This window comes from Vanrija albida, assembly GCF_041260175.1.
Source record: "Vanrija albida strain AlHP1 chromosome Unknown contig_6, whole genome shotgun sequence".
Taxonomy (NCBI): domain Eukaryota; kingdom Fungi; phylum Basidiomycota; class Tremellomycetes; order Trichosporonales; family Trichosporonaceae; genus Vanrija; species Vanrija albida.
The window spans coordinates 1,474,767-1,493,996 of NW_027191425.1; the positions used below are offsets into that span (position 1 = coordinate 1,474,767).

Here is a 19,230-nt window from a genome sequence, read left to right on the forward strand (position 1 = left end):
CCGTTCTCGCGGGTTATACGTCGCGCGGCGGCGGGTTAACGATGGACTCGAGCCGGCCCTAGCTAGCTATCTTGCTGCCATGCCCACGTCGAGCCATCGCCAGACTGACTTTTTCCGTGGTAGCAGATGGCGTCATCGATCGCCCGCCGTCGGATGTCCCCGCCACTATCCGACATTGGACGTCGGCCGCTGCCGCTGCCGCTTTCTGGCTGCTGGGCTCAGTTCGACGGGCACATCAGCTGCGTTCGACGTGACGACGAGCGTGGTGGAGGGTTCTACGGACTACGGCAGTGGGGTCGTGAGGAGCAAGACAAGCGCGTGCGCCCCCGTGGACGAGTTGCCCAAGCCACAGTGCCATCCCCCAAGATAACCAAGTGGCATGAGCTAGTGTACAACAAAGACGACCCGTGTTTAGGCGATTTTCTGTACATGTCAGTACAGTTTCCACGTCTGAATCCCTCACATAGGTCCCATAGTCCTTGTCCGGGTCATACACTTCCCAGCGCGAGGCAGGGAAGATCTGGACGTGTCAGCAAGCCGGACGGCGCCGGAGTTGGGGCCCAAGGCGAGTTCAAGGAAACCCAGCATTCTGGTCACTGTGCCGCGCCGCCCCACTCACATGCTTGTGGCGGTTGTACCACGACCGCTCGACAACCTTGCCGGCATGCGACTCGTCCTTCTCCTTGGTCGCGTCGGCCAGCAGCCGCACGTCGTCGTGCACGTCAAAGTTGAACAGCGGGCCCGACTTGCCGCGCGCCTTGTTGATGATAAAGTCGTAGAACGTGTAGTGCTGAGCGTGAGCGGGGTCAGCGGCCATGGCTCACATGTGGGATGATGAGGTCCTCCTGAGGGGTCAGCGGAATCCAGCCAGGCAGCCAAACCCACCTTGATGTACATCAGGTTGTCGATGCTCATCCCGCGCAGCTCGGGGATCTGCGTGCGGCACTTGCCGAGGAAGGCCGCGATAGAGTCGCCCTTCTTACACTGCGTGCTGATCAGCTGCTGATACCATGCACACGACCAAGCAACACTCACGTCGACCACCTTGCGATGCCCACTGCCGTCCCAGTACGAGTACGTGATCTCGATATCCTCGTCCTTTATCCGCCCCTGCTCCTCGAGCCAGACCTTGCGCAGCTCTTCGCGCTCCTCCATCTCCTTGGCCTCGCGCACGCGGTCTGGCAAGAACGACGTGTCGACGTCTGGGTTCTTGGACAGCTTCTTCTTCTTGGCTGCTGGGTCTGCTCGTGTCAGCTGAGGCGCGGATGGAAGCGAAAGCTGACCCTCTAAAGCCTCGCGTGATCTCTTATCACCCGCCGAGGAAGCTCCCTCGTCCTCCTCCTCGTCCATGGCAAAGGAGAGCTTGGCCCGCTCCTTCTTCTTGTCTCGTTTGGCCTTCTTGGCGTTCTGGCTGGGGGACGGCGTTAGCACTTGTCAACAAAGGAATAGCCTACAGTCTCTCGGCCGCCGTCTTGGCGGAAATCCTGCGTTGCTCTTCCTCAAGTTCATCGCGAGTCTTCTGGAAGTCCTCGAGGGTCACGAGACCGATGGTGGAGGTCTTGAGACGTTCGTCAATCGCCTCGGCGACCGTGGTGAACCGGGACGCCGTGTGGTCCTTCTGCGAGTCCTGAGACATGTCAGTTTCAATGAGCACAAAAAAAATCAAGCTGGCACACCTTCAGCAGGGCTTCCTTCTGACGTTGGTGCTCGGCCTTGGATGGTTAGCGAGGAGAAGGCGGTGGTTGAACAGCCACTCACAGCCTCTCTTTCACGCTGCTTTGTGTAAAACAACGTCGGGAGGCTCTCTTCTGGAGGACCTGCTACCATGATGAATACAAAGCAACGAGCTGCAACGAGTCGAGAAAGATGAGAGAGAGCAATGTCGAGGGGGAAGGTTAAGCAAGGTTCAAGCCGGACGTCAACAAGACCAGGAAGTGGAGGTCTGAAATTGACTTTGGTCATTAGGGTTGATTCCTAATGACCTTTCTAATGCCCCATTGTTGTATTAGCCCTTGTCACGTGGCACCAGGGAGAAAATGAAGAAAATGCCGTGATAATAAATTCTTTCAAGTCCGCGCCACCCAGCGGCCAGCGAGCGAGCGAGCACCTAGGCCAAGTCACACACAGAGTGACGCTGGCTGGCCACCCACCGCTCGCTCGCTCGACACCAACACAACTTGGCTCAGTCACCACCAATCTCTTTCAATCCCTTTCTCTTTCAACTCCTTTCCAAAAACCACCACATAGACTCTCAAAATGTCCGGTGACGCTCCTTCCGGCCCCGAGGCTGTTTTCAAGATGGTTCTTTGCGGTGACGGTGGTACCGTGAGTACGACATGCGCGCCCGCGCGAGCCAGCGAGCAAGCTCGAGACCCAAGCAGTGTTTGGCAAAGTTGTGGCCAAGTCGCAAAGACCCCACAACCAAAGCTGCTCGCGCTCGCTCGCTCACACACCGTGCCCAACCCTCATCTTGCTGACACCGCGCCCAGGGTACGCATTACACGACGCTCCACTTGACGCCCCTGCTAACCATTTGCTCCTCTGCAACGTTGCACCTACAGGCAAGGTACGTCACACCGGAGGAGCAACTTGTTGGTGGAGCTCTCACTGATCCTCGCTCAGACCACCTTCGTCAAGCGCCACCTTACTGGTTCGTCTCTGTCCCAAGAGCCTTTGGCCCCCCATCATGGAGAGCACACCCGCTGACATGCCTGGCAGGCGAGTTCGAGAAGAAGTACATTGGTGAGTCGCTGTTGTGGTTGCCAAAGCCCGAGTCGTGTTGCTGACCCCTGCCCTAGCTACTCTTGGTGTCGAGGTCCACCCCCTGAAATTCCACACCAACGTCGTGCGTATCAACCGTTGCTGGGTGGCGAGGAGGACGACGGCGCGAGTTTTTTTTGCCTGTCGGGAGCTTTGTGATGGGGTTGCTCGCTCGCCAAGGCACTTTTGTCCAAGTGGCAAAAGTGACGGTCCACCCGCCTTCCCCCACCGACTCTTCCGACTATGGGCAGCTTACTAACGCCTGATCCCAGGGCACCATCGTCTTCAACGTCTGGGACACTGCCGGCCAGGAGAAGTTCGGCGGTCTCCGTGACGGCTACTACATCCAGGGCAAGTGCGGTATCATCATGTTCGACGTTACCTCGCGTATCACCTACAAGAACGTCCCCAACTGGCACCGTGACCTCGAGCGTGTCTGCGAGACCATCCCCATTGTTCTTTGCGGCAACAAGGTCGACGTCAAGGAGCGCAAGGTCAAGACCGGCAACGTCACCTTCCACCGCAAGAGTGCGTCGGGACAATGGTCATGCTCGCCCAGAGACTAACAATGCGCAGAGAACCTCCAGTACTACGAGATCTCGGCCAAGTCCAACGTACGTGCAGCCGTGTCGCCGAGGACACGCTCTAACCCACCCAGTACAACTTCGAGAAGCCTTTCCTCTGGCTTGCGCGCAAGCTCGCCGGCAACCCTACGCTCGAGTTTGTCGCCGCCCCTGCGCTCGCCCCCCCCGAGCTTACCGTCGACCCGTCCCTTATGGCCCAGTACGAGGCCGAGCTCAAGCTGGCTGCCGACGCACCCCTCCCCGATGAGGTAAGCTGGCAATGTGCCAGGCCGTGGACCCCACTAACACACTGCAGGACGACGCCGACCTCTAAGAGTCGAGTCGATATGTATGGGGCTCGGCAACCGTTCCATAGTCTGTAGTTCATGAGCCGAGTCATGAATCTCTGCATGTTATGTGATCTACGTGTGGAGTGAGACGCGTGACAAGAAATTATTTTGCCCAAGAGTGGAGGGGGAATTGTGTCGTTGTGGTGGTGGTGGTGTTGTGATGCTGTCTTGTGTTGTTGGTCTACCCGTCTGCCTCGTCTCTCTCTCTCTGTGTGCCTCTCCACTTCGTCTACTCGTCTAGTGCCTCTGCAAGCGCCTACTCGTCGCTCTTGGGCGGTGCCCACTCCTCTCCCTTGCGCTTGAGGCGGCTGACATGTCGGTGGGGGTACTTTTCTTGGATCATGCGCATGTTGGCGAGCTCCTTTCTCCTCTGGCTCTCGCAGATTTCACTGTACTGTCAACCGTGGGCCATGCGACCTCCTACTCACCGAGACGCGACCGAGGTGACGATGAAGGCGCCGACGGCCCAGCTGCCAGCCGAATGGACGCCTGGTGGTCAGCGTTGACCCAGAGCGCAAACTTACGCCGCGATCCGAGGAAGCGCACGGCGCCGATGCCTGCGCCGCCTGCGATGCCGTACAGCAACGCGGTGCGCATGCATGGCCACTGGCCAATGTTCTCAAAGTCTTTCTTGACGTCAATCATCTGTGCTGTCAGCGGTGCTCGGCGCACAAAGCACGAAACCCACCCCGACAGCCTTCTTGAGGTCCTGCCACCAGTTGCCGGACAGGGGCTCGTCAACCGGCTGCTGCGCTTCGGGAGTGATGGGGCTGTTGCCCTTGGGGATGTTGAGCGCCGGCGTGGCCGGCGTGGCCTTGCTTGGCGGCTTCTGGTCGTCTGACATTGTGGGTTGGAGAATGGTGGTGGTGGTGGACGTGCCGAAAAGTCGAAGTGGTCGGGGCAGAGCGGCGGCGGCGGACGAGGCGGCGCGCGCGGCGTCAGGCCGGTCAGCGCTGGGCGGATGCACCCAGCAGCCAAGCAGGCAGCCTCCACGCCGCGCGACCTCCACCAGACACCAACAACTCGTGACACTTGCATTTCTCCACCAACACTCCCCCACGGCCCCCACACGCATACACTTCACAACGCGATGGCGACAGAAGCGCTGCAAGGCGCTCCGTCGCCCACAGCGACCGTTACGCGGTCACCGCGCGCGTCGACGTCGTCCACCATCGGCCACTCGCTCGACCTTCCCTCCCTCCTCCCCCTCTCGCACCAGCACCCCCTGCTCACGGCGGCAGACTACGACGTCGACGCGTTCCTGCTCTCGCGCATCCACATACCGCTCGACGAGCTGCGTGCCGAACTGCGCGCGTACCTCGGTGTCCTGCGCGAGGAGCTCGTCCAGCTCATCAACGACGACTACGAGGAGTTTATCTCGCTCGGCACAGGCCTGCGCGGCGAGGGCGAGCGGTTGAAGGGGCTCCAGCGGCCGCTGACGGGTCTGCGTGGGCAGGTTGAGGTGGGTTGGCGCGGCCGTGCTAGCGGTGTGGTTGGCTGACACCGCCAGATCGTGCGCGACGTCCTCAAGGACCACCAGAGTGCCGTCCAGGCCCAGCTCGACGAGCGCTCGGCGCTGAGAGAAGAGAAGGCGCTGCTCGAGCTCCTGCAGCGATTATTCGAGACGCTCGCCCGCGCCGAGGCCCTCGAGACCGTCGGCGACGACACGGAGCGCCCAAAGGTCGTGCAGCGCCTCGCAGGAGAGTACACGCAGCTCGTGTACCTGCGCAACAAGGCGCGCGCCGAGGGGTGCAAGGTGGCCGAGACGGCGTCTCCGCGGATCGACGCGCTGCGGACACGGCTGAGCCATGACCTCGCGTCGATCCTGACGGCCGCGCTCGGCGCGCGCGACGAGCCCCGCGTCAAGCAGTGTCTCCGCACGTACGACCTCATCGAGGGATGGCGCGAGGCCGAGGATGTCGTCCGGTCGCTCGTGCACGAGTTCTGCGCGAGCACCATCACGTCGTCTGCGCTTGTTGTGCCGCCCTCGCCGACCGCGCCAGAGACGCCAGCGGCGGGCAAGGCGCTCGACCGGCCACACCGGCTCACCGGAGCGTCCCTCCTCGATGGGCTGTACAACCGCGTCCTGGCCCAGGTCGAGACGTACGCGCCCCTCATTTCGATCGCGCACTCGGTGTCGACCGAGTTTGACTTCTTCGCAAAGGTCCTGTGGCCCGAGATTGGGACGGCGATTGTCGAAAACCTCGGCCATGTCATCTTCTCGGCCGGCCGCCCAGACGAGCTCTACAAGCACTACACGACGACGCACCGGTTCCTGACCATCTTTGAAGGCCATGCACCGACGGCCGACGCGGTCATTGCCATGCGCGAGAGCCGGACGTACATTACGTTTGAGCGCCGGTGGCAGCTGCCCGTCTATTTCCAGCTGCGGTGGAAGGAGATTGTGTCCACGTTCGAGAACGCCCTCGCCGCCAGCGCAACATCGCCCCAACGGCCATCGGCATCAGCAGTGTCATCACCAAGAGTGTCGGGTGCAACCGGCTGGGCGCTGCCGCAGAGTGAAGCGGCGTGGAACGCGTTCAGACAATGCTGGGCACCCGAGATCTACCTGCCCGAGCTGTCGCACCGGTTCTGGCGACTGAGCCTGCAGATTCTGTCACGGTACGGCGGGTGGCTGAGCGCCACCCTGGCAACGTACAAGGTCGGCGACGACGAGGCTGCGCAGGCGCAGGAGGACGCGGTGCTTCGGTTCGCGTCATCGGCCGTTGCGGATATCGACCAGCTGACGGCGCGGATCGGCGACTTGGCACTGCTGGCCGAGCTGGGCCTATCGGTCCAATTCCCGACGTCGCTATCAACGCAGCCATATGCCGAGCGGATCGTGGCCGTGCTGCAGCGCCGCTGCGCCGAGCCGCTCAAACTCGTGAAAACCGTCGCGTCGCAATTCCGCGCTACAGCCGCTCGACCCAATGCGGCGGTCACTGCGTCGCATTTCATTCCGACAATCCTCAAGCCACTCAACCTCTTATTCGAACCACGGCCCACGCTGCGGGAAAAGTACCAGGGGGCGTGGAGTGAGCTCGTGGTCGACCACGTGCTGTCCAACTATGCGTCCATCCTCGCGTCGGTCCGCAAGACGGAGGACCTGCTGCGGCGACACCGTGGCGCGCGCAGACCAGGCTTCTCATTGTTTGGCAACGCGGGCGTTCCCGGCACGCCTGATGCAGAGGAGGGGCGATTCAAGACGCAGATGCTGGCGGATGTGAATGCGCTGGCCGATGACGCGCGCAAGCTTGGCGTGAGCGTCGACGACCTGGGCTCGTGGCTCGAGCTCAAGGACGTGGTGGAGAGGCCCTCTGGCGAGTAGAGCATAAACGTGGTGGTAGTATGCACACCTGCATGTGTCGTAGCGAGCTCGTCAGCAGGTAGGCCTGATCGCGCGCCGGATCGACCATGGCCTGAGCGTGGGCTGTGGGCGGTGTGCGTTGTGCGGTGTGGCAGGGGGGACAAGGGCGTGGCAGCACCCTCGGACGGAGTAATGGGCACGTGTTGACCCTAACCCGTTGTCTCGACCTTGGCATTGTCCACTGACCCAACCCCCCTGTTTCCTCACAACACGGCTCGTGGCCCGCTCGCCCGCTGGCCCGCTCCCTGCAGAGCACAGACTGGCAAGTGTTTCACGGATCTGCGAGGGAGGGAGCGGGCGATAGCGAGGTCGGGCGGGTGGATACGGGGGTGCAGCGGGCTGGGTGATCGGGCAGGTCGGGGTCTGGGCCGATGATATCGTGGGTGGGTGGGCGGGGGCGCGGTGTATAAAGATTTGGCTCGTGCTGGCAAGTCTACGAGCTCAGCAGCACAGCTACTACTCTACCACTCACCTCACTCAACCGACTCACCACCCACCCCACCCGCCATGATCACGATCCCGCCCCAGATCATCGCCCAGCTCCCGCTCTCGCAGGGCGTCCTCCAGTCACTGTACAACGAGTACGGCGGCGTGCCCGTGCCGCTGGGCAAGGGCGTGCTCGAGGAGGGCCTCGACCTGACCGACATGCTGCTCGAGAGCCCGGTGACGGGCGACGAGCTCAAGGCCGAGGCCAAGGCGTTCCAGGACGACCTGCTCGAGCACGGCGATGGTGGGTGCCGCTGCGTTGCCACCGAGCAAAGCCGACTAACACGAGCAGACTGGGCAAAGGTCCACAAGTCGACGGGGGCCTCGAACCCGCTGTACAAGATCCTCATTGAGATGCAGAAGGAGATCCAGACGCTCCGGCACGACATGAAGGCCGTGCTCGATCGCCTCGACGCCGCCGACGAGGCAAAGTACAACGACGCGAGGCGCCTCGTCGGCCTCCCGCCAGTCAAGTACCGGCACTGGAGCGAGCATGCCACGAGCCGCGTGCCGGTGAGTCGCTCGGCGGGCGGGGTAGGGGCTAGGCAGTGGGCTGGTGCTGACGCTGCATTAGGGCTTCTCGACCCCCACGTCGGTCGAGCGCCTGTCGGTCGAAGAGCTCTGCATCAGCCTCGAGGACTACCTCGGCGAAGAGGTGTCCGAGGAGGTGCCGCGCGACACGCTGGTGCGCGCCGTCAAGCTGGTCGCGGGGCTCGAGCATTAGGCGAATGAGCGAGCGAGCGGGCGGAGCGAGCTCGCGCGCTGTTCGTGCGTGCGTGCATGCGAGCGAGCAGCCTGCCGCACCCGCTCGAGCACACCCGCCGCACCCCCAACCCACCAAGCACCGACCCCACCGCACCCCATCCCCCATCATGACGATAGCATTGGCATAATAGCACGACGATAGACTAGACACTGTATATTGATGAACGTGTACTCGGCAAGCGGCAGTGGTCAAGGTCAGCTGAGCGTGGCGCCGCGGGACGCTTGGCAACAACAAGTTGCCGTCGCTGGCGGTCACCAGCCCTCCCCCCGCCGTCACATCGTCGTCTCTGCTCACCTCGCCCGACGCTGCTCACCTCGCTCATCACAGCTCACCCACTCCCAGCGATATCCGGTATGTCCGAGCCCCTGACACGCGCGCGCGCGTACGCCCACGCCCATTCCCACGCGCCGCTGCCATCGCGTCTCGATCGTGTCCCGACCGCTGGCGTCATCACCCTCTTTGTGCTCCTGCTCGCGCTCCTCCTCCACCAGCAGCGGAGGCGGCACCCGCTCGCCAACCTCCCCGGGCCACGGCGCACCTCGCTCCTGCTAGGCAACGCGGGCGAGCTCCTCCTCTCCGGCGAGCCCGGGGCCGCCGCGGCGCGCTGGTTCGCTGCCCACGGCAGCACCGTCGCCTACGCCTCGCTGCTCGGCACGCGCGGCGTGGCCACCACCGATCTCGCGGCGCTCGCGCACATCACGCGCAGCGCGTACGACTTTGTCAAGCCGCGCAACGCCAACGCCCTCCTCGCCAGCATACTCGGCGACGGCGTGCTCACCGCCGAGGGGGCGGCCCACAGGGGCCAGCGGCGCGTGCTCAACCCCGCGTTCGGGGGCGGCGCGGTGCGCGCCTTCGTGCCCGCCTTCCTCGGGGCCACGCACGCGCTCGCGCACAAGTGGGAAGGTGTCGTGGAGCGGGGCGAGGGCGGGGCGTACACGCTGGCCGAGGAGGACAAGGTCGCGGGCAGCGCAAAGATCGACGTGCTCGCCGGCATCAGCGCGCTCACCCTCGACATCCTGGGCACGACCGTCTTCGGCGTCGAGTTTGGCGCGCTCGCCGACGCGAGGCACGAGCTGGCGCAGGCCTATGCCGACCAAGCGCGCGCAGCGTACCGCCTCGACCCGCTCGCGCTCGCCGAGACGCAGTGGGCCGTGCTCAAGCTGATAGTAGGTCAGCCCGCGAGCTGCGCTCACGCCCACGCCAGCCCAGCAAGCGCCGGCGCACAGTGCAGCGGGCGCACGCGACCGCCGCGCGCGTCGGCGCCGCGCTGCTAGCCGATGCGCGCGCCGCGGGCACTGACGGGGAGTCTAGGAAAGACCTCCTCTCCCTCCTCCTCCGCGCCAATACCGACCCCGAGCTGCGCCCCGACCAGCGCCTCACCGACGACGAGGTGCTCGCGCAGATGACGACGTTCCTGTTCGCGGGGCACGAGACGACGGCCGGCGTGCTGGCGTTTGCGCTGCGCCGCCTGGCGACGGAACCCGGCGTGCAGGACGCGCTGTGGGCCGAGGTGGCGGCCGCGCCCGAGGATCCCGACCAGTGAGTCGCTGCGCGAGGTGCCACTCACGCCCAGCGACAGCCTCGCGGCCCTGCCCTACCTCGACGGCTTTGTGCGCGAGGTGCTCCGCCTCGACGGGCCGGTCACCGAGATCCTGCGCGAGCCGGCGCGCGACGTCGTGCTCCCGCTCTCCGAGCCCGTGCTCGGCCGCGACGGCACGCTGCTCTCCTCGATCCACCTGCGCAAAGGCGACGAGGTCTACATCCCGATCTACAGCGTCAACCGCTCCGAGGCGGTCTGGGGGCCGGACGCGGGCGAGTTCAAGCCCGCGCGGCACGCGGCCGCGCCGGGGGCCAAAGTCCCAGGCGTGTGGGGCAACCTCCTGTCCTTTTACGGCGGCACGCGGAACTGCATGTGCGTGGCGTGGACGGGGGAGGAGGAAAGAGTGTCACTGACGACCCAGAGGCCACCGCTTCGCCGTCATGGAGATCAAGGCCGTCCTGTTCGTGCTCGTCCGCGCGTTCGTCTTCGCCCCGCTCCCGTCTGCCCCGCGCGTCAAGCGCGACTGGATGATCGTGGTGCGCCCGGTCGTCGAGGGCGAGGAGGGGTACGGGCCGCAGATGCCGCTGCTGGTGACGCCGCGGGGGGAGTAGGGGGCTCGCTGGCTGCCGCCACGAGCGCAAGCAACTCCATGCCACGAGCCCTCGCTCCTCGTGGCATCGCCGTCGGCACACAGGCCACGCTCGTGGCGCCACACCCCGCTGCTCCTCGCCAGCTGGCCAGTGAGCCCATCCACGCCCATCCACGCCCATCCCACGCACGACGAAGCACGACAAGCATCTAGGGACGACCCCGTGTCGGGAATCGGGAATCTCGGCCAACGAGTGTGCCGTCTGACGTCAGCGTCGTTCCGGGCAACGACGCGCTCTCGAGCAGCAGTCACCGGCGGCGTGCAGGAGTGCAGCGGCGCCGCCTCGGCCCTTGTGCTCGGCGAAGTGCGGCGAGTGCGAGGGGTACGCCGCCGACGTCAGCAGCGGTGCAACGGCGGCAGCATGACGCAGACGCCGACGCCGCCGCAGGATGATGGGATCCGATCCGGCGATGATGCATCAATCGAGATCTGCCTGTCCCCCCGTGTTCTAGAAGTCGCGTGTGCCCACGATCGATGCCGGCCGGCCGCCGCGCTAGATTGATGTTTCCAGCAGAGACAGACGGCCGCCGCGCGCCAGGCAGGCAGGAGGGCGGCAATGATCGGGTCGATCTGGTACCCGAGGCAATTGATAAGAAAATTTCTCAGTCGATCGTCGCCGACGACGATTTCGCAGCGTCCCCCCCCCTCCCCGACCTCCCCCGCCCCCGCTCACGGCGATCGCGCTCGCGCTCGCCCATCGCCGGGGCATGTGGCGTCGCCGACGACCCTCGGGACCACCACCCCTGTGGCGTGCTGGAGTCGGCCTGGCGTCGTCGCCGTGGCGACGTCGCTGTCCCCCCGGCTCGTGTTCCTCGCGTGCCTGCCGCCGCTTGGGCTGGTAGCGGGCAGGGGGCAGGGCCGTTCTCATGCGCGAGGCACGCGAGATGGACACTGTGGCGGCGACGGCAGCGGCGGCAGTGGCCGCTGCGGCGTCCATCGTCTTCCCGCCGCCGCGTCCATCTCCACCACAGGCCACAGGCTCGTCGGGCCTCGCTGCTCGGCGCTACGCGCCTCGCCGCGCGCGCTCACACACATGATGCATTACGTGTGTTATGTGCATCTGCAGACGGTTACAATGTATGGCTCAATATAAATCCCAACAAGCGGAAGAGACAGTAGGAGACAGATGATGATAGAGGCTCATGTATGCGTGTGAGAGAGGGGAACCCTTGTAAACCAGGAGAACCAGAGAAATGTAGTGGGATAGATTGAGGGATGTACACTTTTGGGAGAGATCGGAAACACGTACAAGGTCAGAGGGCCATGTATATCCTCTAGACCAAGACGTTGACGCCGTCCGAGCCGAGGTCGTTGGTGAGCTCGGCAAGGAAGGCAAACTGGTCCTTGTCGTCGTTGCGCAGGTCAAACCCGAGGTCAGCCTCGGATGCCAGGAAACCAAGGTCGCCGCTGCTGCCCGACGTGGACGTAGACGACGCGCTGCCAAACACGTATGCGCTCGGGTCGGGCAGCGTGGGGACAGAAGACGGTAGCGAGTCGACGCCAAAGTCGTACTGAGACAACGACACGTCGGTGTAGCCGGCGTAGACCGGCTGCGAGCGGTTGGGGAGCGGCGGAGGTGGCATCAGTGTCGAGTGCATCTGCGTGTGGACGCCGGCGGGCGACGGGCCCTCGCTCGGAATAGCAGAGCCAGTCGCAACGGGCGACGAGTCGTTGGCCGGGATGTAGGGGCCGCCGGCCATGGTCGGGGTGGACGACGGTACGCTGGCATTGTGTGCCTCGAGGTTGGTCTGCGAGAAGGTTGCAGAGCCCAGGGGAGATGGCCGCGCAAACGTCGCTTGCCCAGATGTCGGGTTGCTGGCACCAGCACTGGCGCTGTGCTGCCCCGCCGACGAGATGCCCAGGAGGCCAATGTTGTGCAGGAGGTCGGCAGGCGCAGACGCACGGCGAATGTCGGGGTCGAAGCCAGGCGGCAGGAACGACGGCCAGTCGAGCTCGCTGCCGTTCTCGGTCCCACCGTCCGTGACAGTGGTGTTGACGCTGTTCACCGATGCAATAGAGCCCAAGCGGCCGCGCTGCAGCGCCATGAACAAGGCCTGCTGCTGCGAGTCGCTCTTGTCCATGCTGACGCCATCGGTGCTGATGGTAAGCGAGCCCGCACCACCCGGCGTCGAGTGGCCCGATGACGGAGCACCGCCGAACGAGAAGGTCGGGTTGGGCAGTGGCGAGTTGGGAGAGAATGGAACACCGGGCAGGCCTGGGTTGAGCGTGTACGACAGGCCGAGGTCGGGTTCAGGCACCGACAAGAATCCAGACATGTTGTTGGCATATGTCGATGATGGCCCAGTGACGTACGTCGCCGGCACGCTGCCACGCAGGGACGGGTCGAGTTCGCCGTCGTGGTCCCTAATGGGACTGAGCTCACGGCCGGGAACCCCGGGTCGTCCGGATTGTCCGTTCGCGGTGGGCAGAGCCTGCGTCGATCCTGGTAGTGGGTGCACATACGAAGCGTTACGGGGCGGCGTGAATGCGTTGGACGAGATGAGCTGGGCACCACCTCCCGGCATGGACGCACGCCGCAGCGTGTTGTTGCGCATGGCAGTGACGAGTAATCCTTGAGGCATGCGGCCGTTGGGCGAAACCTTTGGACTGGGCAAGGCCGAGCGTGCCGAGCCGTTCTCGCCAGCTTCGACGGGCGCCGTAAGGACCTGGGTGGGGTACGGCTGGCTGTTTCGCCGGGCAGCCGCGGCAAGGCCCATTGGCGAGTTGCCCACTGAAACGGATCCACTTCCGTACTGGCCCAACGTGGCACGCCGCCGTGCCCAAGCCTCGATGGACGAGATGTCGCCACCGGCAAGAGACACACGACGGCCAATGTTGAGCTTGTCCGCCGTCGGGATGTCGACATTGTCGTGGGTGTCATCGTGGTTGCCACCGCTCGAAGAGGGCCGTGATGGCACCTGGGTGGTTACCAGTGGTGTCTGGATTGGGGTACCAATGTGCGATGGTTGTGTGGGCGTGACAACGGGTGCCGTTGGGTCGTGTGAAGCGGCGGGGAGGGCATTGGCCTGCGCGGTGAGGATTGGCGGCGGAATCTGTCCGCTACCGCTGCCACTTGCACCTGCCGCACTCGACTGGTCGCCGCTGCTGCCGCTACCGTCGGTTGCCGTGCCAGGCTGAGAGGGCGCCGCCGATGTCGTGCCATTCCGCTCGGCCTCCTTCTTTGCGTCGGCGGCCGCAGCCTCTCGTGCCTTTTCCTGATTCTTAATCTTCGCGCGACTGAGGATAGAGTTTAGCGGCGAAGTATCGTTTTCACGAGCAGCTTTGCTACTCACCGATTTTGGAACCACACTTGGACATTACGCTTTGTAATTCCAAGCTCTGATGCAAGCCACTCGCGCAATGCATTGTCTGGCCGAGGGTTGATGCTGAACCAGTGCTCGAGGACGCGCAGTTGTTCTGGGGTTGTTCGTCGTCGATGCTTGACCTGAAAATTGAGGGTTGGGTTAGCGGGCTAAGGGGTCCATTTTGGTGCAGCGCCGCCTCTTCCGCCGCTGCCGCCGCCACCGCCGTCACCGGCCGGGGCCGCCGCTCCGCTCAACTCACCTCCAATGTCCCGTACAAGACGGCACCGCTGTTCTCGTCGTAATCTTCCTCCCATTCGGCGCCACCGTGCCATCCCTGCTCCACGGCAAACTGCGGTGCGCCAAAGCGGTAGTCTTGGACATGCGTGGTCCCCATGTGGGCATAGGCAGTTGGCACGGCACCTTGATGAGGGATTGTTTGGTAAAACTGGACCGGGACTGCGCTCTGGTACGAGTGCATCGGCCGAGGGGGCCGAGGGGCAAGCTGGTAGCCCTGTTGAGCAGCGAGCTGGAGCTGTTGAGCTTGCATTGGCATGCCGGCGGCGCTCAAAGCCTGTTGCTGTTGGGCGATTTGCTGTTGTTGAAGCTGCTGGGCCGACTGCATTGCGATTTGCTGCTGCTGCTGAACCTGCTGAAGCTGCTGTTGCTGAAGAGGCGCCATTTGCGGCACATGTTGCACGAGCTGTGGCTGCAGCTGCTGGTGCTGCTGCATGACCATGCCTTGAGGGACCTGGCCGAGGGCGGGGTTGTACTGAACAGCCTGTGGCCGTCCTTGAGCTGTGGTAATGTAGGCGTACTCGACGGCGCCATTGGCGCCCGAGTCGGGCCCGTAAGTCACGGCGCCAGACATGTTGTTGTTGCTATAGACGCGGCACTGGAGGGCGTGTCAGTCAAAGAACGTGGGAGGCGGTACGACGCATACCTTTGACTACAGTGCCGATTTTTTACAACTCTGGTCCCCGGGGCACGCTGCAGGGAGCGCGTCGGGTGCGTCGAGGGGCGAGTCGAGGGTGCACAGGTGCTCTGTGCAGATGGGGTCGCGAGAGAGAGAGAGAAAAAAAGGAGTGATGCGGGGCGTCGACCAGATGGGGCGGCGGCAACGACGTCGTGGAGGGCGTCACCGTTGTCGTTGCAGGATATTTACACCTCGATGTGCGAGGTCGCGCGTGTTATGTTGTTGTTGTTGATGATAAGACAAGGTGGGGGAGGAAAGGGAAGGGAAGGGAAGGAGAGATATGACAAAGTCGTGATGCGAGTGATGGCCGGTGGCCAAGATCTCGCGGCGGCGTGTCGGGTGAGAGTGAGCGGCACAAAGGTAGGCAGGCCTCAGAGTAGACTTGGGTCGTGGCTTGCTCGTCGTGATGGCGCTGCGCTGCTGCCTAGACGCGGCAAAGGACGACGAGGTGCGTGATGTCGAGGAGGAGGACGAGGAGGACGTCCAGAAGGACAATGACCCACAATGATGTTGATGGAAGCGTCAATCAAACTAAGGGGGGCCCGAGTTTCGTCGATCCGTTACTGGGTGGGGAGAGCACCACTACACGCGCCGCGTATCAAGTTTGTCGGTCCGGGTCGCGTCGGCCTAGGTCGTGGAGCACGGCGCTGGGAACGCGGTGACGGACAAGGCGTGAGAGAGTGACGACCAGAGGGTCGGGTGGACTCTGTCCGGGGCGGGCGGGTCACGGCGCGACGACCCCACTTGGCCGGTATTGTTTTCGTCTCCAGCGATGGGATCTGGACGCGCGGCCGTGGCGAGGAGCAATGTCGCGGACCGAGGGGAAGGGGGGAGGGGAGGGGTCGGTGGTTGGGAGGGAGAGGAGGGGAGGGAGGTGACGGTGACACCGAAGGCGATACCGACGTGGGTGTGGGATGATGACAAGAGTGGTCGAGGTGTTGCGGGAAGAGGCGTTGAAAGGAGAGACTGCGGCGGCGGCGGCGGCGGCGGCAGTGGTAGTAGTAGTGGTTGAGGTGGTTCCCCGGAGGACGAGGGGTCTCTGTACAAGCAAGCAGGCAGCAGTGGGTGGGCGGCGGCACAGGGAAAGGGGAAAGCACCGAGAGGGTCGGGTTGGCCTTTGCCACGACGAGACGAGAGAGAGCGCGAGCTGAGCTGTGGCACTATGCTGGTGCCGCGGGTTTATGCCAGACTGGACTGGACAGGACACGAGCTACCGAGCGAAGCGGGCGGCGAAGGGCGGCTGTCTCTTTGGGTCGTTGGGTTGGGTCTACTTGTGCTGATTAGGGAGGGAGGGGAAGGGGAAGCAGGCAGACGTGATACCTGGTGCTGATGCAACGGGCCGAAGGACAGCCTGCGGCGGCGGCGGAGGCGGCGGTGGCGGCGTTGACTGGCGGCGGCAGGGGCAGCACAGGAACACGAGCAGTAGGAGGAGCAGCAGCAGGAGCACCAATAGAGAAAAAAAGGGGAGCAGGCAAGGCAAGGCAGCACGCGCGCGAACACCGTGGCCAGGGTCTGGCCGCTGTCTGACGCGGGTGGACGCAGGTGGGGCGGTTGCTGACTCGTGGTGGTGCCGTAAAGCACGGCACCCAGCACCGCAGCACGGCACAAGAACCCGGGGAGAGCCGAGGGGGAGCCTGGGGGGCCGTACGCAGAGAGAACAAGCACCACAAGAGGCACGCGGATGAGCAAGAGCGTGGTGCTCCCCTCTAGCCCTCGGCCGCCCACCCTGCTCTCTGGTTCTGCTCCTGAGCCTTGGTCGTGGAACTTTTTTTCTCTCTTTTTCCTCCTCTGCTCGGCTGCTGCATACTCCCCTGCCCTGTCGTCTGTCGGTCTGGTGCGGTAACAACCCCCTGACCGAGCATGGCCGCTGTTGTAGTGCCTTTTTTGCCTTGGCTCTGCCAACTTAGTTCCGACCAGGGTCGCCCGTCGTGCGTTGTGCATGTCTTGTTCCCCACTTTGCCGGGTGTAAACTCTCCGGCGAGGGTCGCGCAGAGCCAGGACAGCGTCGTTCTTCGCTCGTTAATAATGGGTCATGCCTTTCGCCGGGGCCTGGGTGACATACGCTGGGACCTAATGACACAACGGACGGGCACACCAACAACGGTATGCACTACTACTGCGATGCTCTTGTCGTCGTCCGTGTCGACGACGTTGCATGGCTCGCTCGTTCGCTCGCGCTCGCTCTTTCCAAGTGGCGGCCTTGTGGGCCACACATTCCGCAGATTGAACAGGCAGTGGCCGATGGCCGCCGATGCCCACGCCCCACCGACGCCTCCGAGCCCAGCCCCCGACGCCGCCAGTGTGCCTCGGCTTGCGGCGTGCTGTGCCGGGTGTCACCACGAGTTGCCTTCTCTCGCGGCAACGCGGTTGCACACCGCGGCTTCACACCGCGGCTGCAGAAGGCAGAGGGGTACAACAGACGTCTGCCTCCGCTTGGCCATTGTTGTATTGACATGCTTTGGGTCTGAGTTTGGCGGCGTCATTGTCATTGTCCAAAGCAAAGAGGCAAAGAGGGCAGCACTGGCAGACCCCACGGCTGAATGGGTTGGCCAGGGTTGGGCCACCCAAGTGGCGCCCGAACAATGCTCCTTTCGGCCTGTCTTGTGCTCGTCTCGTGCCCCTCGGTTCTCACCTCCTTCTGAACCCGTCTCGCCTTGCCTTGCCGCCGTACGGCAGAGCCCCCGCATCACATCATCCTCGCATGGCAAACGGCAGCGCGGCGGCTGCAGTCGAGGAACAAGCCAAAATGTCTGGTAGGCCAACGCCTTCCCGGTCATCCTGTGCCTCGGGTGCAGGGGCTTGGCCCAAGCAAAGGGTGATGACTCCCGCGGCTACCCACACCTCAAAATACAAATGTCCCGGCACCGTGGATTTGCGTTGTGGAGACAATGCTGCGATCTGGTCGAGCAAGGGCCGAGCAAACAGCTGCCAAAGGCCGCGCCGACTAGAGGGGGGACACTCGTGGATCTCGTCGTCAGCGCCTTGCTCTGCGGCGCCGGCGCCCGAAGTGTGGGTGGTGTGGTAGCAGAGTTTGTCTAGCGGCGGGTTGCGCCGCTGCCAATGCCGCCGGGCAACGATGCCACGGTCCACTCTTCAACGTGCTCCTCTCGACAACGTTAGTGCTCCGAGACAAAGCCACGTAACTTGTTTCCAGACCAGCGTCGTGGGTCAATTACTTTCCGCTTTCCGGGTTAGCGGCCCTGGTGCCCGGGTGGGTGGGTCGGTCGTTGGGTGCCTACGCGTGGGCACAGCGGCTCCAAGTCCCGACCAGTGGGACAGACGTGAGTGCGGCATGTGTCATGAGTATGGTATGGTTGTCGTGATGGGCGTTTCTGGTGTGGAAGGCCGAGGGTGAAACGACGGGGTGAGCGGAGGGGTGGCGCCAAACACATCAAACTGGTGGGGCAGGATCCATCAGATCAGCTGCTCTGCTGCTAGGTGCTGTCCCGAGCGAGCGGGGAGCACTGGGGGCCTAAGTCGACGTCGCAGCAAACTCTGCCGCGCGTTTCTCCGGGTCGGTGACGGCGAGCGGCGCACAACGGCCCCGCGGCGATCAAACGGTGCCAGCAGACAGGCATACCGCGCCTCCGGGTTTCCCGGCGAGATCTGGCGCCGAGAAGGCATGCATCACTGTCGCGTCGTCGTCGTCTCGCGGCCGGACGAGCCGCGCCGTCGCGGCGTCGGCGATGGAGGCATGCGGTGCAGGCTGGTGGTGTGCAGCTTGCAGCCCGCTGTCGTCACCGCGTCATGCGGTAACTGCAAGGAACCAAACAAGTAGATAGCCTATTGCGTGCGCTAGTCTGGACGCCGGCGCGGAGGTTACTGGTTCTCCAGCCCGAGTTCCACTGGAATGTAGCGACGTATGTATGGGGATAATGCGGCGCGGCAAGCGGATCGAGCACGCCTGACAGGTGGCGCCGTTATCTGGCAGCCACTGCCAGCGTACATCGCACCCAACCCCTGTCTGCCTGTTGCTACCTCCCTTGGCCAGGTGGAGCGGGAGTGCTTGCGTTACAGATACCTCGGGTATACGCCGTGCCCTGCGGTGGCGTGTGGCTGGCGCGGAAGGGGGAGGGGTCGCCTTGACCGAGTCGTCGGGTGCAAGTTTGCAGGCTGGGCTGCGGGACAATGGCGCCGCGGCGCCGCGCACGGGTAGCCTGGAGGGGGCGGGCTGGCTGTGGAATGGGGCTGATGGACGAGACTCGGTGGGCAGATGAGATAATCGGCTGGGGTGGGTGATGGCGTGGGGTATCAGCGGGACGGGCCGCCGTGGCGCGGCCGTGTACACTGTCCTCGTCGTCGCGTCATCAGCCGCTGTCGTGAGGCTCGCGTGGATTCCTCGTGCTGCTGACGGCTGTACGTCGCTCGTGTGGACGCATCTTCGTGTCGTGCATGTTCTATTCGCGATATGACGATTGCAGCGATGCATCGGTGCGATTGACGAGAGAGTGGTCGTTATCAGTGTGCCGTG

The 19,230-nt window shown here is 63.8% G+C and overlaps 7 protein-coding genes across 7 annotated transcripts; 4 read left to right on the forward strand and 3 right to left on the reverse strand.

Annotated features, from left to right (window-relative positions):
* Positions 1–411: 411 nt before the first annotated feature.
* Positions 412–1,827, reverse strand: Q8F55_007957 (uncharacterized protein; the record flags this gene model as incomplete). Its single annotated transcript, XM_069356364.1, has 10 exons — positions 412–423; positions 464–520; positions 620–790; positions 825–845; positions 886–984; positions 1,036–1,241; positions 1,284–1,411; positions 1,455–1,627; positions 1,677–1,712; positions 1,759–1,827. 10 exons carry the CDS (start codon positions 1,825–1,827, stop codon positions 412–414), a joined length of 972 nt encoding a protein of 323 aa, XP_069206205.1.
* Positions 1,828–2,256: 429 nt separating this feature from the next.
* Positions 2,257–3,657, forward strand: GSP1 (GTP-binding nuclear protein gsp1/Ran; the record flags this gene model as incomplete). The annotated part of the gene is made up of 6 exons (XM_069356365.1): positions 2,257–2,380; positions 2,799–2,845; positions 3,033–3,288; positions 3,337–3,374; positions 3,419–3,592; positions 3,640–3,657. 6 exons carry the CDS (start codon positions 2,257–2,259, stop codon positions 3,655–3,657), a joined length of 657 nt encoding a protein of 218 aa, XP_069206206.1.
* A 272-nt stretch (positions 3,658–3,929) lies between these two features.
* Q8F55_007959 (uncharacterized protein) lies at positions 3,930–4,517 on the reverse strand (the record flags this gene model as incomplete). Its single annotated transcript, XM_069356366.1, has 4 exons — positions 3,930–4,062; positions 4,102–4,162; positions 4,198–4,318; positions 4,362–4,517. 4 exons carry the CDS (start codon positions 4,515–4,517, stop codon positions 3,930–3,932), a joined length of 471 nt encoding a protein of 156 aa, XP_069206207.1.
* A 246-nt stretch (positions 4,518–4,763) lies between these two features.
* Positions 4,764–7,001, forward strand: Q8F55_007960 (uncharacterized protein; the record flags this gene model as incomplete). The annotated part of the gene is made up of 2 exons (XM_069356367.1): positions 4,764–5,135; positions 5,184–7,001. The coding sequence occupies 2 exons, from the start codon at positions 4,764–4,766 to the stop codon at positions 6,999–7,001; spliced, it is 2,190 nt and encodes a 729-aa protein (XP_069206208.1).
* Positions 7,002–7,547: 546 nt separating this feature from the next.
* On the forward strand, positions 7,548–8,250 carry Q8F55_007961 (uncharacterized protein; the record flags this gene model as incomplete). Its single annotated transcript, XM_069356368.1, has 3 exons — positions 7,548–7,770; positions 7,819–8,039; positions 8,101–8,250. The coding sequence occupies 3 exons, from the start codon at positions 7,548–7,550 to the stop codon at positions 8,248–8,250; spliced, it is 594 nt and encodes a 197-aa protein (XP_069206209.1).
* Positions 8,251–8,645: 395 nt separating this feature from the next.
* On the forward strand, positions 8,646–10,443 carry Q8F55_007962 (uncharacterized protein; the record flags this gene model as incomplete). Its single annotated transcript, XM_069356369.1, has 4 exons — positions 8,646–9,458; positions 9,497–9,831; positions 9,872–10,204; positions 10,254–10,443. 4 exons carry the CDS (start codon positions 8,646–8,648, stop codon positions 10,441–10,443), a joined length of 1,671 nt encoding a protein of 556 aa, XP_069206210.1.
* A 1,312-nt stretch (positions 10,444–11,755) lies between these two features.
* Positions 11,756–14,654, reverse strand: Q8F55_007963 (uncharacterized protein; the record flags this gene model as incomplete). Its single annotated transcript, XM_069356370.1, has 3 exons — positions 11,756–13,718; positions 13,775–13,926; positions 14,046–14,654. The coding sequence occupies 3 exons, from the start codon at positions 14,652–14,654 to the stop codon at positions 11,756–11,758; spliced, it is 2,724 nt and encodes a 907-aa protein (XP_069206211.1).
* Between the last annotated feature and the right edge of the window lie 4,576 nt (positions 14,655–19,230).